Here is an 18,532-nt window from a genome sequence, read left to right as displayed (position 1 = left end):
AACATTTTCCTAATCATTCCAGTATCTACCCAAAGTTTAGTTACTGCAAGCGACGTCAGTATTCGAGGGTTTTTTTTATTCATGTATTTTTGTTCCATATGTTGCTGATTTTTCGTATTCCTACTTAGCGAGTATTTAATGCTCTTTGGAGAGATATCTTGATCAGAATGTTAATTTTATTCCAAATTGTTCGAACAATTTACTTACTCCATATCAAGGAACTCCCCTCAAAAACCTTAAAGAGGAATATAGAGCCTAACTGCCCCCCTCCCCACCCAAAAGAAAAATGTGCCCTGCCTGACTGAAAAGGCACGCGCCGCCCCTGATTGATTCTACAATTTAAAGTGGAATCCGAGCCATCCGGAAGATGGAATCCAGCAACCCTTGAATACAAAGAGACGACGTTACCACTACGCTATCGGCGAGGCCCGAAAATATAATAATAATGAAAACCTACATAAACGATACAGCTCCACAGTATCTACAGTATTATCTACAGTTTAATTTCTTGTTAGGGACATCTACGTGTCCAGTTCAGGCAACTATGTTTCATGACATTCAAAACGTAACCAGGTAACAGTTAATTCGTTCAAAAAGTAACTCGGTTACAGTTACTTCGTTCAAAAAGGTAACTTTACGTGGCCTTTACGTTATTACTTGGCCTTTACGTGTCCCCCCACGTAAAAATTCAGCAGCATGGGCGTCCGAGAGGGGGGCAAGGGTGGGCCGTGGCCCAACCCCTGGAAAATGAAAGTAAACCAAAAATTATATATTTCACACATATAATTTCATTTCAGCCACAATCATATGTGTTAATTATTGCATGAATATGATAAATTCAAATTTAAGCTATGTTTTTGACAGAACAACACTATTATTGGGGAAAATGTGCCTTGTTTGCCATCCCTGGAAAAAAATACCATCCTTGCCCCTCCCTGGAAAAAATCCTGAGACGTCCATGTTCAGGGGTGTTACGCCTGGCGATCGTGGTGGCCATTCACCTAAGTAACCTCACTTTTGCTTCACCCTGTAGTTGCTTTCAAGCACTGGTGTAGAGTTATGTAATGCATGTGATTGTGAACGTCTCCTTGCAGGAGAGGTTTTTCTACGACGCTGCCAGCAACTCGACTCTTCACACGTGGTGGGTTCCTCTCAGTTACACGACGGAAACGGACATGGACTTTGACGACACGAAGCCTAAAGCCTGGATGCGGAACGAAAGGAAAGTGGACCTGGGATACATTGAGCGTCTAGATCGGTGGGCGATCTTCAACATACGAGAAACAGGTTGGTAACACTGTTCGAAGGCAGTTTAAAGGCGGCGCCACTGTACAGGGACAATAAGGAAAAGAACCTTCTGCCAGAAGCCTCCGCGCACCTTTCTCTCCATCGCTTCAACTCGGGCCATAAGGAAGCATTTTCCACTCTGACCCTCCTCTCTAAGCACAGGAGTTGCGGGTCTGCGCAAGCTCTTATGCGTGTGGTTCCAGTAGCAGAGAACTGAGCAACATTCAGTCCAAACAAATCCCTCACGTGGAGTTTCCCGACTCTGGTGTGGGGCACATGCAGCTGCTACAAGTCGCTAAAACTGCACTCAGAGAACTAAATGCATCATATCTATTGATGCACCAGAATGCATCGATTGATGCATTAAAGTGTGTTTTATGGCTTCTTCAAAGAATCATATTCACATTAGATGCACTTGGGTGCATTTTTGTATGTCGTGAAAGAAACACCAAAGTGCATCATTTGATTCAACTGAGGATTCCTTTCAGTCGAGATGCACTTCAATGCATAAATTGATGCGTTTTGATGCACCTTCCTACATCTTTTTTGATGATGCACTTAAACGTTTCGTCTGATCTACATAAACTCTGTAGCTCAAACTAAACGTTTAAGTGCATCATTCAAAAAGATGCAGGAAGGTGCATCAAGGAACATCAACTGGTGCATTGAAGTGCATCTCGACTGAAATAAATCCTCACTGGAATCAAATGATGCACTTTGGTGTTTCTTTCACAACATACAAAAATACACCCAAGTGCATCAAATGCGAATCTGATTCTTTGAAGAAGAAATAAGACACACTTTACTGCATCAATCGATGCATTCTGGTGCATCAATCGATATAATGCATTTAGTTTTGTGTGTAATTGCTCTAAACCAGGCCCTTCTAACTTAACCAAATATGCATTATTAGAACTAAATGCAATTGTAGGTTAAGAATTGTTAGGTTATGAGGGCTAGGTAGAGCCACTGTTTCCCTATGAGATAGTATTGGATTTTCTATTGCATGGGGAACTTTCGAAATTGTGGCAACAGTGAATCCAGTACGGGGGGGATATAAAACTTCTCTGGTGGGGATGAAATAGGCATAAAAGATAATACTTTGTCCCTACCTGTAATACGTAATTAAATTAAATTAACTGCTACAGCCGGATTGCGCACACTTTTCCGGTTTTATCAGTGGTATCTGATAAGCCGTTGACAAGCTGTCACAATGTACAGGATTGCGCACAAAAAAATTAAGCGATGTTGTCAGATGTAAAATGTTCTCAAACCGTTCTCACTTCTGTTATGTTTGTTTGTGTGTGTGCGTTGACTTACACGTGTTTTTGCTGGAAGGGTAGCATTAGATAGGCATAGAGGATGAACCTGATTGGTGGACTAGAATGTAATGGTCGGTGCATCTCCGTATTTATACCGAAGGTCACGAGCTTCGATTGACAGAAGTGTTTGTTGTGCAGCCATTACCCTAACCTAACCTAACTTTTGAGTAAATTGGTATGACAATTGTATCTTGAAAACATCGATAGTGACTTACTGTATTATGTAAATTGGTATGAAAATTGTATCTTGACTTGCTACATTTACTGATCAAATTATATTCTTTATTTAATCCTTAAGAGATCTGTGCGCAAAACAGGTCAGTGAGATTTTTGCGCAATTCGGTTGCGGCGAAATTAACTGTATATTTCAAAAAGAGTTGACAAGCACGTCACCACCATTTCACAATAAACTATTGTCTCATTAACTACTGTATCAAAATAGCTGTAAGAAGTTGAAATTCGTTGCAACAATAGAAGCTAACAACCAAAGTCAACATGGTTGCAAAAATTTCTTCACTATTTTCCGAATTCTCTGCCAGGTTATTAAAATTGTAGGAAGGAAAAAATTGTAAGGAAAATTGGGGCAAGACAAGATGAAGAAGCACTAACTGTTTAACCACTAATACTAATGAACAATCGCGCATTTCTTCAATGGAAATCCCTTTATTGAACCTTTCTTTACATATAAAAATGCTTTCATATTTCCAGAAAGGATTACTCCCGCGGACCATCTCCTGAATTTAGTATTACTGGTTATGAAACAAAGCTGCCATGTGTAATATATATTAATGTAAAGGTGGGATTTCGGAGAATAGTCTATATACAGTGTGTAACAAAAGTCCGGGAAAACTTTAAAGAAGTTATTGTAGCCAAACTAGTAGCATTACAAAGTAACAAAGTACAACATTTCAAAGAGTAAAGTTGTAAGTTTTTTCAACAACACTCACTTTACAAACACTCTATGTGGGAACCATGTGTGACCCGGCAAATGTCGACGCTATAATCAAACTCTTGCCACACACGGCTCAACATGTCTTCCGAGACTGTGGCTGTTACTTGTACAATTCTCCGTTTGAGTTCCACAACATCACGTGCATAACCTCATAAAAAAAATCATCCGTTGCACTCTGTTTTGTCAAATTCTAGCACGCAGAAAGCCTTCTCAGCTCCAGAAAGCGCCATCTTGATTATGACACCACCCAGCGACGATATATGGAACTACACGTAACACCTGCAATGAGGATAAAACTTACAACTTTACTCTTTGAAATGATGTACTTTGTCACGTTGTAATGCTACTCGTTTAGCTACAATAATTTTTTAAAAGTGTTCCCGGAATTTTGTTACATGCTGTATAACACGTACCTTGCAGAGGATAAGATTAAGGTTCCTTACTAATCTTTATTCCTAGAAAATAAGGGGTGCTCCTTCCACGTAGTGCACCCAATAGTCAACCTCACTTCCACTTATTACACCCAGGCTCTGGCGACTGGCCCCATGGCCAGTATAATTCTGTGTCGCCCTGTGTTTTGTCCTTGTTTGTGCTGAGCGCCCTTCTTACCCTCAGGTTTTAACCAAGGTAAGGAAATTTTAGTTTTCAGACACGCTTTTATTTTTATTTTATTTTTGTTATGATAAGGGTTTGGACCCCGTATAATGTGAGGGGTGCAAAATAGCCTCAGTGCTGATGCAAAAAAAATCAAAATTCAAATCCTAGAAAATAAGGCTTTCTGGCATATTTTCTTCATTAAAACGCTGTTTCTTTTTTTAAAAAAGTTACAAATTTTGCCAACCCTCTGTGCAGCCGCAGTACCTCAGTCGTTTGTCGGCCTCCGTGGCAGAATGGTTAGCTCAACGCCCTACGACGCCAGGGGTCCCGGATTCGAATGCTGGTTAGGACATGAATGTTTGTGTTTGTCGAGGGATACTACAGGGTTGTGGTGTCTGACTACCATGCGAGAGACCCGGGTTCGGTCGCCGGCAGGGAAGAACCTGGATTTTTTCCACCTTTCAAGCGGCTCCGGCACCCACCTGCGCCTTATGAAGTGGCTACCTGGACGAAACTCTGGGGGGTAAAGGCGACCAGGGGAGTGGTGCTGATCACATCAGCCCTACCTTCGGTCGTGACCAAGAAAGTGTGGGGAGGGCTCTACTTTTTCTTTGCTCTGAAACTACCCTGTCTACTGTTTCCAGGCTACTACCGCGTTAACTACGACTGCTCCAACTGGAGGCTCCTGATGGCCCACCTGAACAGCGAGCGCTTCCAGGCGATCGGGAGGACCAACAGGGCCCAGATAGTGGATGACGCCCTCAACCTTGCGAGGGCGGGGCTCTTGGACTACGGCACGGCGCTCGACATCACCCACTACCTCAAGAGGGAGCTGCACTACGTCCCCTGGGCGTCCGCTCTCTCTGGCTTCTCCTACCTCAGGAACCTTCTGGAGAGAACCCCGGCTTTCCACAGCTTCAAGGTGCGTACCTTTTCCTCCATACCGAACTAATCGTCATAGGCGTAACTTGGCGGAAGCAAAAGGGGCACTTGGCCCCAAAACTTTCAGATTTATTTAAATTTACAAGTTAATCGTACTTTTTGTTAAGCTCCTGATACCTTAGGAGCAAAGTAATTATTACTTTTTATGATTTCGCAAATTAAAAATTGCTTAGCAAAATAGTTGTGCAACGATTATTATGGCATAAAAAACTTTTGGATTCTGGCCCACCGAAGTCCAAATTTCTATTCCTCTCCCCAAAGCTAGGGCCGAAGTTACGAAATAAAAATAGTTAATCAAAAATGGTCTATTTTGGCACACATGAGATATTGTACCATAAGAAAAAGCACATAAAATTTTCGTATTAAGAATTAAATGCGATTCAGAAACACGGATCCTTATACAAACGTTCAATATCATATGTTTGATTTGAATTTGATTTTAAAATTGTGGGAGCGTCAGCACTTAGGCTATTTTGCTCCCGTCACATTATACGGGGGCCAGCCCCTTATCATTGCAAAGAACAACTCTAACGTTGCATAACTAAAAATCTTAAATTGTTCTGACTTCTGTTAAAAGCTGAGGCTGTAAACGGGCACTCAGCACACATAAGGACAAAAGAACAGGACAATACAAACAAAATTATACTGGCCATGGGGCCAGTCGCCAGAGCCTCGTTAGTCTGCAGTCCAGGGTGTACTAACGTGGAAGTGAGGTTGACATTTGGGTGTACTACGTGGAAGATCACCCCTTACACCCCAATATCATATGTTTCGCATCATAACAACGTGGCCTTGCAATTTCCACTTGCTTGAAAAAAAAACGAAAAATAAACAGGAAATTCGGAAGACGCTTCCCGTCCTGTGTAGTATAAAAGTCGCTGTGCTAAGACGAGACGTAAACGTCAAGAATGATACGCTGGTACTTTAATGGACTGTGCGAATTAAAGGGGGGGATGCTCGGGATCCCTCCTACACACAAAAATATATTCCAGACGAAGGAAAATTATATCCCTGCCATGGATGTTTTTTCTCACTCAAAGAACGTAACGGGTGTCCCACTAGTTTTCGAACCCGAAAAAAACGTTATAATTTCCAAACGAACATACATAGGAAAATGAAATTCACAATACACGTACCTTGTTTCATGCTGAACACGAGGCAGGGTTGAAAATAAACGCACGCATCAAAACAAAGACGGTAGGTGGCGCCAGGGGAAGTGGTGCGTGTGGGTTAGTGTGATGCGCGAGTCCCTGCATCGCGAGGATGGATCGGTACACCGTACCAGAACGCGTGTTCATTGTAAAGAAATAATGGATATCGGGATCATATCAGACCGTTCAACGTGAATTTGGATGCCGTAAAGGACCATTGAAGGTGGGAGTTTGGTGTGCAATTTCCCGACAGCGTATCATTGGACCCATCTTCTTTGAAGATACAGTAAACACACAAGTTTACTTACACATCTTCAGTGCATTTGTGAATCAGCTGGGTGATGGATAACTGCGTCGCGGTTATTTCCAACAAGACGGAGCGACATGCCATACTTCCAACGTGCCATGGCAGACATTGAGTCCTTTTTTGGTGACAGAATCATCTCCAAAGGATTGTGGCTGCCAAGATCCCCAGATTTGTCTCCTCCGGATTTCTTTTTATGGGGTTCCCTTAAAGGTTGTGTCTGCAGAAACAAACCACGATCACTGCAAGAGTTGCGAAACAACATCGAGAATGCGATTCACGAGATCACATCGGAGACTCTACATCGCACTTTTTCCAATATGGAACGCCGTGTATAAACATGTCTGGGCGTCCAGGGAAGACACTTGCAGCACCTGCTGTGACGATCATGTATTCAGCATGAAACAAGGTATAAGTATTGTGAATTTCATTTTCCTATGTATGTTCGTTCGGAAATTATAACCTTTTTTTCGGGTTCGAAAGCTAGTGGGACACCCTGTAGAATTGAAAGCGTAGCTATATAATGTCTTAACTAAGGCACCTGAACCCAATATGGTCTATTTGCTGTTTCCACGTAGTTACAAGGTTCATTCAACAGATGGCGTTATCATGTCATTTAGACCAGTGTTATTCAACCTTTTTTCTCCGCGTAAACCTAAAGAAACTTTTCCACTCAAGCGTGTACCCCCCCCCTTCCCCAAGTTATCCTTAATTGAGATTATACATAACTACATCTAAAATAAATTATGCAAATCATTACCTATTAAATAATACAGTTTTACTATAAAAAGGAGAGTTATAAAATAAATAAAGGAAAATTACGGGTATAGCAAAAATATATTATGAACTATACTGCTGGACAAAAAAAAACCGGACACTTGCATTTTTTGTGATAACGCAATGGGTCGATAAAAGCTCTGGTACAAGGGCTAACTAAATGTTGCAGAAACTCAATTAAGTACGAATGCATAAACAAAGTCCGAGCCTATGAATGGTGCATATGGTACAGTGGGATCCATGAGTATTATCGTGCAAATTGTCCATCACTATTTTTATTAATTTTTCTCTTACATCCTATGTGTTTTTAAGCGTTGGATTTTCATGCATGCTGGTGCAGAAATTCTCAACAGCTTGTTTTGAGTTTTCTTTTAATTCTTGAACCTCTTATTGGGTCAAATAAAGTGCACGAACATGGTGATGGACAATTTGCACGGTAATACTCATGGATCCCACTGTACTACATGATCTGCCGAACATTCTGTAATATACCTGCGAGCTGTTATTGCAATTCAGATGTCAAATATTAAAGTGTCCGGTTTTCATTGTCCAGCAGTATATTTCTTACCTGTTAATGAAATGGCTCAGCTTGTTTTCTGCACGCCAGCTTCTCGATTCGTGGCTGAATCTTCGTTAGTGCGAATCAGTGGTGATTCTGGATTCAGGTCATTTCTGTGTTTCGTTTTGATGGCTGTCAATGCAGAAAAACCCTGCTCACACAAATAAGTGAAGGGGAAGGGAAGAAGGCGTGTGATGGCAGTGTCACTAAGTTCAATATACTCTTTGCGTGCGTAACACCAGAACTCGCAAATAAACACGTTTTCCAATTTTATTTCAAGTGATCTATCAGTGAACGGATTCTGCAGCACTTTTCACTGTCGGTTGTTCAACACTAGCGCCACTTTCACTTGTCTCACTGATTTTACGTTTTCCTCTTATAATGAATTTATCCATGTTGCAACAGAAGCTAAAATCACCATCACTAATAACGAGAAACTGAACGTAACTATAAAGATGGAGAGACGAGAGACACCGCACCTTCACACAAACAGTCACGAAATAACACTGAACTCCCCTTTCTCTCCCCTCTTCCCTCCCTCCCTTTCCTTCTCCAGTCCGTAACGTACATTCACAAACACTCCCATTATTGTCAGTGTTTGAAACAAACAATTCAAATACCATTCGGAGCACGATTAGCAATGAGCGCAGCTGCAACATTTCATTGTTGCAAAGAGTAAACAAAAGCCATTCTTGGAAATAGAGGATAATACAAGTTCTGAGTAACATGAAATCCTCAATCCATCCCTTTTTATATTTACTTTGAGGAAAATGTTGACAAAAAAATGTATATTTTCTTTGCTTCCCTTTATTATATTGGTACTTATCCCATAAGGCCCGAACACCTCTCACTCGTTTATATCCTTAATTTTAGCATTGATACTTACCTATTTTGCATTGCGGAAGATTCTTTAAGGTGAAGTTATTCCTTTTTCCATAAAATAGTGTCAACTTTTCATACTACGAGTCATTATTTGTCTTCCTTGTTCCGCTTGGGTAACAGACAATATGGCATCCACTCGTCATGGATCATTGCGCGTCCTGCTTATGTTTTGTCGATTTGGAGCGGGTATGCAGTGTTTCAACCTTCTTTACCGAAAAATACCTACTTTCATGTGCATTATATCATCACAAACCATTGACGGATAGCACCAAAAAACCATTCACGATAGCCCCACAAACCATTGACGGATAGCCCCACGAACCATTCACGGATAGCCCCAAAAACCATTCACGATAGCCCCAAAAACTATTCACGATAGCCCCAAAAACTATTCACGATAGCCCCATGGACCATTTCCGGCAAGGTTAGGTTGGGTTGGGTTAGGTAAGCATAGTTAAAAAAAATTCTCGTACAAAAAAGGCACGTTTGGAAACACTGGCGAGACCGCGTGACTTTCGACGCTCGCGCCATCTGCACGTACATAATTGAAACAACGGCCTAATGTTACAGAAGATGCAAGTTCCTTACGTAACAAATGATTATTTCTTGTTCTGCAGCATTCTATGGTGAAGTTTTCAGTTTCTGCGAAAGAAAATAGTCCAAGAACTTCGACAATGCTACAGAAACTGATTTCAGTAAGTAATTTCTCCTGTAAATTTGAAGAAATCTGTTCGGGCGATATCGGATAGTTACCATTATATTTTCAAGTTATCTCTGTCAGAAACAGTTGTCATTATTTATAATTATTTTAAATTGTGCGTACCCCCTAAAAAGTCTTTGCGTACCCAGGTTGAATACCACTGATTTAGATTGTCCAAATGACATGATTGAACCTGTTGGCTGTATGTATAGTGCAGTAACTTGAAGACAAAGTAGCGAAATAGCTGGACCCCGTCATTGTGTTCTACGTCATCTAATATTGCATGTGGAAGTTATAACTAAACGTCGGATTTTTGGTTCTAAAAAATGTGCTTTTAGGTTCTAAAATAGGCTCTAAAAATCCTTAAATAGGTTCGAAAAACCCTAAACTAGATTCTAAAACTCCTACAATAGGTCCTAAAGATCGTGTCAATCCATACGATTGTTCTTTATTTTTGATTTTAACTTTCTCTAAGCTTCATTTCACTTAACCACTTGCCTGACACATTATTTTCCCAAAAATGGTCCATATTTTACACATTTTTTTTTATTGTGTGTTTGTAATGTACCAATATCGGCAATTAAGGAACAGTAACGAAATTCTATTTTTGGGGTCAAATAAGGTTACAAAACTATTCAAAAATCCTCCATAATTATTAACCCGAGTTAACTCGTACATGTAAGGAAAGTACTACAAATGTTTGAAAATAACATATAAACTGTCGAAAATAAAATGTCTTCACATTTTAATGCTGTCCAGGTTTACAGACTATCACACATACTGTCTCACATCAAATGTTACCCACAGTGTGATAAATCCAAAAGCATGGGCTAACACAGAGTGCAACATCGCAATGTGGGCAATAGTATCTTGACTCGCGACGAATCTTCTATCCTCTAGCATCACTGGAAAGGCGACAAGTACGTAGAGTCACGGGAATCCGGTAGATGGCAGCAGTACCTCGACAAGCTATCTACACCTTCCACCTAGCGGCCAAAATGGAATTAACACCTATTAAAGCTCAAACGAGACTGTTCGAGTAGGCAGAAAAGTGCACTGTACGATTATAACCAGATAACTCGGGTAAATAATATGTAAAGCAAAATCAAATTCCGAGTTAACTCGGATTACTCAGGCAAGTGGTAGTTCATTCACTTGTTTACACCAGCTGTCCAATCCTCTCAGGTATTTGAATTGTGCACAGTCGAGTGTTAAGCAGACTTCCACTTCCTGATATATTGAGGCTACAAGGTTTACAACAGGTAAACAAGGAGTAAGCAACTTGCAATAATAGGAAGGCAAATACTCTCCTTCAGCGTTGGGCTGCATCAACACGTTTAATTCTTTACTAGGTTAGGCTCGAAAAATCTTGTAGTAGGTTAAAAATAAACTTAAAATAGTTCAAAATTCCTGAAAGATGTTTATTACCGGCAATTAAAATGGGACACCTATATCCTGAAATACACACTATCTTGCACAACGTTATGTGTGTTGCCTCACCCTACGGCGATGGCAGAACTTACCATTGGAAATTTGCTATTAAAATCCACTCTTCGCCGTATAGTTAGGCAACAATCTTTCTTCATGTTATCCACAGTCAAACTCCGCAATTTCGTCTGTGAGGATCATCTTATATGCTGTGAAAAATATTTCAACAAAAACATAGACAGTGGTTCAAACTTCATTGCTGAAATGTTAGATTGCAAGGCGTGAATGCCACAAAGCACCGAAATGACGAGAAAGTGAGCATGACCACACAGATCACACCACTTTGGATTGTACAGGTAACAGTGGAACCAGACATTTTGCTTTATTTAGAGCTTTGAGAAATCACCATGGACTTGGAGGAAAGGAAATCAGTACGTTTCAAACACGTTCGTCATTGAATTTGTTTGTGATCAAACAAAGCAAATGCTTCTGTGTGACATTAAAATACTGTAAAACCTTCAAAAATATATAAAAAACCTTACAAAAGACTTGATTTATGCCCATAAACCTAAAATAGGTTCCAACAAGTAAAATATGTTATCTTTAGACACTATAAAACTTCATCAGTTGTTGAGTTTTTTAACGAAACGCTGACATAACTTATTATCTCTTACATACCTATAAACGAAAAAATAGGTTAAAAAACTAAAATCCAAGATCTACTTGTTATTATAACTTACTGCATCTTCCAAGTGACAGGTGTTTACACCTCTAGTCCATATTATGATAGCTCATAATCTGTACTTTACAAGAACGTACATAGTTTAGACTTTATTCAGAATTCCTGTTTATAATTAAGGAAAAAAAAAGAACGCTATGCAAGGTAGACTCAATATGGCCTACATAATAATATATCGTGAAGAACATGCACAAATGTGGCATTTGTTACTCTTATGTTGACGTAGAGTGTGTGGAACTCACTAAGGATAATTAAGGACCTTTAATTTGCCCAGACTTTGATGTGATATGGTCTTCTGGTAACAGGTTATGACACGTCACTTGCTTGTTTATTGGTTTGTAAACAATGTTATTCCTTTGTGCAAATGTTATATGTCATTATGTAACTAAAATGTAAGTGTATCAATATACTTATCTACCTATAAAAACAACATTGAGATACTTTCTGTTGCATATTTTTATGTGAAAGAACAAAATAAATTACTAGGCCATATTGGGTACATACATATGGCCTAAACGTAATTTTTTAATAAAATCTTCCTTGGATCCATGTTAAAAACTGGAATTAGCTCCAATTTTTTGTATATGTACACAAATGTTCTCTGTCTTTTGAATCTTGTAATTAGTCTTACATTTCTGACTTTGTACACCTTCAGAAACAATCGCGAACCTTAGACAGGCCATATTGTGGCCGCGGTGGCTCAGTCGGTAACGCGTCTGACTACCATGCTCAAGGTCCCGGGTTCGGGGAAACCCTGGGGGTAAAGGCAGCCAGGGGCGTGGTGCTGATCACATCACACCCACTCACGACCGGATCAAGAAAGTGTTGGGCGTTACCCCCACACCCCTATACGTCTTCATGGCGTGGTGTTAAGCACAGGGGAGCACTTTACATTTTACTTTTACATTTTTAGATAGGCCATATTGGGTTCAGGTACCTTACATAACAAATACAAATGAGAAATACTTCCTGTGCATAAATGGTAAAGTCATTAAAGATTTCCAGCCTTGTGGATTAAAGAAGGACACCATTCTGCAACTCATCAACCTCACCGAGCCGAGACAGCAGCGGGTTGATTTTCACTGAGGTTTTCATGGCATACTGCTGATATTTTACATGCATTAAAGTGTTCACAAGAAACTTGAGTTAGTATTAAAGTATTCACAAGAAACTTGTAAGTTAGTATTAAAGTGTTCACAAGAAACTTGTAAATTAGTATTAAAGTGTTCACAAAAAACTTGTAAGTTAGTATTAAAGTGTTCACAAGAAACATGTAAGTTAGTATTAAAGTGTTCACTAGAAACTTGTAAGTTAGTATTAAAGTGTTCACAAGAAACTTTAGTTAGTATTAAAGTGTTCACAAGAAAGTTGTGATTTAGTATTAAAGTGTTCTCAAGGAACTTGAGTTAGTATTAAAGTGTTCACAAGAAACTTGTAAGTTAGTATTAAAGTGTTCACAAGAAACTTGTAAGTTAGTATTAAAGTGTTCACAAGAAACTTGTAAGTTAGTATTAAAGTGTTCACAAGAAACTTGTAAGTTAGTATTAAAGTGTTCACAAGAAACGTAAGTTAGTATTAAAGTGTTCACAAGAAACTTGTAAGTTAGTATTAAAGTGTTCACAAGAAACGTAAGTTAGTATTAAAGTGTTCACAAGAAACTTGTAAGTTAGTATTAAAGTGTTCACAAGAAACTTGTAAGTTAGTATTAAAGTGTTCTCAAGGAACTTGAGTTAGTATTAAAGTGTTCACAAGAAACTTGTAAGTTAGTATTAAAGTGTTCACAAGAAACTTGTAAGTTAGTATTAAAGTGTTCACAAGAAACTTGTAAGTTAGTATTAAAGTGTTCACAAGAAACTTGTAAGTTAGTATTAAAGTGTTCACAAGAAACGTAAGTTAGTATTAAAGTGTTCACAAGAAACTTGTAAGTTAGTATTAAAGTGTTCACAAGAAACGTAAGTTAGTATTAAAGTGTTCACAAGAAACTTGTAAGTTAGTATTAAAGTGTTCACAAGAAACTTGTAAGTTAGTATTAAAGTGTTCACAAGAAACTTGTAAGTTAGTATTAAAGTATTCAAAAGAAACTTGTAAGTTAGTATTAAAGTGTTCACTAGAAACTTGTAAGTTAGTATTAAAGTGTTCACAAAAAACTTGTAAGATAGTATTAAAGTGTTCACAACTTAGTGTTAGGTATTTTAGATGGACGTTTCGTTTGAACTTTGAAATATAAATTTGATCACGTTTTCGGTGTTATTAGATCGATAGACCTTTTTGAGTCTGAGTTTGGATTCACTTAAAATGTGAATATACTGTTTCTAAATTATGTTTACATGTTATCATAAGATTTAATGAGAGGTTAGAAGCAAAGTTCTAAGGTACTTAGATCTGACTGCTACTGGCAACATTACAAATAACATAAAAACCTAACTGAGTGGGCATCCCCCCCCCCCCGAAGCAAAAAGCTTAATTCGAAATGACAAGAAGTCCGCTACATGGATTTGTCCTTTAGTTCTTTCGACTAGATAGTGCAGAAATTTATTTTTTATGATCAAATGAACAGCATACTTCGTTTTGAGACAAGGTTTCAGCACATTTTACGGTGCTTTCATCATGCTGAATGTTGATGCATACAATATACAGTAAAACTTCGTTAATCCGGACTAATGGGGGATAAGTTGACCGGTTTAACGAAAGTCAGGATTAACTGAAATAACCTAAAAGAACAGTAGAAAGTGCATTAAAACTCTGTTTATTATGGTGTATTTAAAGGGCATAGGCCCAAATATACAGTACAGTACAAAGCCTGCGGGAAACAGAATTTCATCAGTGGTTGACTGCCTTTTCTTTGGGAAGTTCTCTTGTTGACTTCTAGCCACATTTAAAACATTGCATTCTGCTTTTTTCCCTTTTACCTGTCCGAATTAAGCGAAGTCCGGCTTGTCGGGGTCCGTATTAACGAGGTTTTACTGTACAGGGTGTGCATAAAAGTTGTTTACAATTTCACACTGTACACATGACAAAAACCGTTTTGATATTCAGTTTACTTCGACATTGTCACCTCCGGTTCCGCGTACAACAAATGACTATAAGGTATCCCAACATTGTTTAAATTTGTTTAATATTTATTTGCACATATTCGATCTGCTTTGACTAATTTAAATATTAAAAATGGAACAAAACAACTTACCCTTTATCATCTTCGTAGAATCTCTCCACGAGTCTTCCGAATCTACAAAAAAGATAATTTCGTTATTACTCTGTCTTGGTAGAAATACTCTTTTATATTACACATATTTTAGAAGTATGAATGTTTTCCAAGATATCCAGCAAAAAATCTACATTGCTTAAAAAACTACAAAGCAAAACTAAAAGTCAGACTAAAATTTATTTTCCATGGCTAAGATCACTCCATTTAAAACAGTTGGTATCCTCATATTTATCAACAGTTATCTCGATATACCCATAACGAATAAAAAACTTCACTTACTCTAACACCATTTTTCATTGAGGAAGTTGCAGTGCTTGTACGTGGTAAAAATAATGAGTTCAAATTCGGTGCATACCCTGCTTATCACGAATATGCGTGTGAATATAAACCATTTTTCGGATGAGTAGACGTGTGTGGGTGTGTTTGAGTTTTGGTTTTAAGGCCACTTTATGCAAAGAAAGGCTAATCGGGACTGGACCTACAGTTTCAAAGTGGGATCCGAACCACTATGTATCTCCACCGGATATCGAACACGGAACTCATTGGTTACAAGGCGACGACGTTATAACTGCTCCATTGGGAAGGTCTCATGTGTGTGTGTGTGTGTGAGATAGATAGAGAGAGGTACAGGTTATAAATGTGTGTGCACGAGATCTTTGATATGCGTACATCTAGTCCAAGAATGTTTTATTTGTGTCCAAGATATGTATGAAAATTATCAGGATGATGTCCAGATTAGGTCCTATTCTAGTTCAGAATATATCATTATTGACAATCAAATAAAACAACCAGCTGTGACGTGCAGTGAGGAGTAGCTAGTCTAGCACAGATAGATCAATCAATCTCACAAATCACAATATTTATTGTTTTGGTAAAGCCACAGTTCATATGCAACACTTTCTTTTCCACGCGCTTCTCGTCCCTCGGTGTTCTCCGCGGGCAAAGCTGGCTGGATACCCTAGCACGCTCTTCCTCCGCCTGACCAGTTTCCAGGTAGAAACGGCCGGCCCAAGGAAAAGGAAGATTTCTACCTCTACCTCCCTTGCCCCCGGCTGCAATGGTTGAAAGCCCAGGCTTTCAGGTCCCCCAGTCTATCTCCTATAGGACAGATAGGGGATTGGTTTCTTTTGTAAATCCTCTAAAGAACTCTGGGGAAAATGTTCTGCAGTACTTATGTTCTCTGTATTTACACAACCTTTTAAACGTTGTACAATATGTATGTATAATATGGAATGTAGTTTTATTATTTATGAAATGGGAACGTGTTATGTGCAGACAATAATGATATGCTTTCTTTCTTTTTTGTCAAGTATGGAATATATAATGATTAAATTACAAATGTGTGCTCGGGCTCTCTCTCACTCTCGTTTTAGTAGTGTTTTATTTAAATATACTACTCTTGGCCTCTAACAGTCATAAATACGGAAGTATTTATTTGGGCAAGAGAACGAGCGCTCATATTGTTGTTGGATTGGTTTATTTTACTTAGCTTTTCTGCCACATTTGGTTATTGCGAAAATGAGGATGAGTGATGATATGATGAAATTGATGAAGGGATCTCATATGAACAATCCAGGCCAGGATTCGAACCCGTGATGAGTGCGCATTCTTGTCCTATGTGTTGTACTCTGCAGTGAATAATGAAATAATTTGGAATGAAAAATGTATCTCAGAACTCAAAAAGTCAAATGAATATTATTGAAGAAACTACAAAGAAGTGCGTTTTGTTACCTGTTTTGTTTCTGTGCACAAAGTGTACTTAAAACACCAAATCAACCAACCGTGGGGGAGTAGTTATCACAGCACGCTACGACACCAGGAGTTCCGGGTTCGAACCCCGATCTGGGCATGGGTGTTCTTTGTGTTTGTCCCTTCATTAATTTTATCGTATCATCTTCGCAATTAACCAAATGTAACAAAGAAGCGATGCTAGGTAACAAAAATGAAATCAAATCATTGATTGATTGCTTGATATGGTTTATTTTACTTCGTTTTTCCGCCACTTTTGGCTAATCGCGAAGATGATACAATAAAATTGATGAAGGGACACACACAAAGAATACCCATGGCCAAGCCGAGATTCGAACCCAGGATCTCTGGCTTAGTGGTGAAATCAAATCGTCTTTTATTTTCGAATGTGGGCGGGGTTTACATGTACTACTTTTTAGTACTCATTCATCATTTTGCAATATTTTCCTCTTATTGACATTCTTTTTTTTAGGAATACTGGGTCCTAAAAAGGGGGTGTGACCCACACCAACCCCAACCCCCTTGTGCACGCCACTGACTGCTACCCCAAGGGTCGACGTCACCGCGCGTCACTGAAAACCAGATAATGTTTCGTTTATGTGAACTAAGTCACTCTGATGCTGGAAACATGTCCACGAGTGATCCACAGAATATCAATGAAACATCCTTCTTCGATATCCTCTGGACGGACATATGGATATCCAGGGGATATCCAATGGATGTCCACTGGATTTTCCTGCATATCCAGAACTTCGGTAGATATCCATTAGATGTCTGCTGGATATTTGTGTGTTGTTTGGGTAGGCTTATGGTCTAATGTCGCGGAAATAAGTACAAAGAAATGAGAATGGAGCATAATACAATTTTGGTAATTTTTCATAGAATTTCTCCGCAAAGAGAAATTTCTCTTCGCGTGGCAATACTGGTGGAAATAGCCTCAGTGCTGACGTATCCATTATGATTTTCAATAACGAACTGTTGATCCTTCGCAGGAGTACCTGTCGACGCTGCTGAAGGGCGCCTTCGACCATCTGGGCCTGGAGGAGAGGGAAGGGGACGATCACCTGACGCAGATGAGCAGGAGGTTGGTCGCCGCGTGGGCCTGCCAGTTGGGGATGCCAGAGTGCGTCGGCGAAGCTATCAGCGCCTTCCACAACTGGTACCAGGACTCCGATGACCGCCAGATGCACAACCCGTAAGAATTTCATTCATTTATGGATAGTTCAGACACAGAATTGCAATTGTAGGTAGAGACACAACACTTACGTAACTCGCCATGCAAATAGACGGCTGGGCAGAATTGCGCTGGTGCCACATGTGGGAAAAGCAAAGTGAGAGCGGGACAAAAGTCGCTGGTTCCCGCGCACAGTGTGGAAACGTCAACCGGCTGCGTTGCCTAGTTCGAGCGTCAGACCGACCTCTCTCCGGGGCACTTTAGTGTCATTCCGGATCTTGTGAGCAAATACAGGGTGTTCATAAAGTCCCGATACCATTACAAAAATGTACCTATTCCCTGGCCACCGCGCTCTCCTGATATCACACACTTGGATTTCTTCTTCTGGGGGTATGTCAAAGATTGTGTTTACCGCACTCCTGTTCCAGATGTTGCTACTCTTCGAAGTATATATGCTGTGGCGTGTATGGGCGGAAATGGATTACCGCCTTGATGTTTTGAGAGCAACTAGAGAGGCGCACATTGAGATGTATGGCATATAAACGTGGAAAGTTGTAGCTCATTTTGCAATCAACAGCATTGTTCTATTGCATGTAGTTTCCGAACTATGTTTTTCTTTGTAATGGTACCGGGACTTTTTGAACACCCTATACTATCAGATCGTATCACATGGATTACAAAGACCAGCTCTACAACGAGATCTTTCATTCTGTTAAATCCCCGAACACACATGGTTGTGCTCCGAAGTGGCAACAGCGCGAACT

General features: G+C 39.5%; 1 protein-coding gene across 1 annotated transcript in view; it reads left to right on the top strand.

Annotated features, from left to right (window-relative positions):
- Window positions 1–18,532, top strand: part of LOC145982228 (uncharacterized) — a 254,366-nt gene that overhangs the window by 33,754 nt on the left and 202,080 nt on the right. Inside the window, exons 9-11 of the mRNA XM_083115798.1 lie at window positions 1,095–1,287; window positions 4,803–5,080; window positions 17,587–17,789. Of these exons, the coding sequence (XP_082971924.1) occupies window positions 1,095–1,287; window positions 4,803–5,080; window positions 17,587–17,789 (674 nt within the window). The remainder of the gene's footprint in view (window positions 1–1,094; window positions 1,288–4,802; window positions 5,081–17,586; window positions 17,790–18,532) is intronic.

This window comes from Lepisma saccharinum (genome assembly GCF_977018435.1).
Source record: "Lepisma saccharinum chromosome 15 unlocalized genomic scaffold, izLepSacc3.1 SUPER_15_unloc_1, whole genome shotgun sequence".
NCBI classification, from domain to species: domain Eukaryota; kingdom Metazoa; phylum Arthropoda; class Insecta; order Zygentoma; family Lepismatidae; genus Lepisma; species Lepisma saccharinum.
This window is presented reverse-complemented; position numbering and strand designations above follow the sequence as displayed.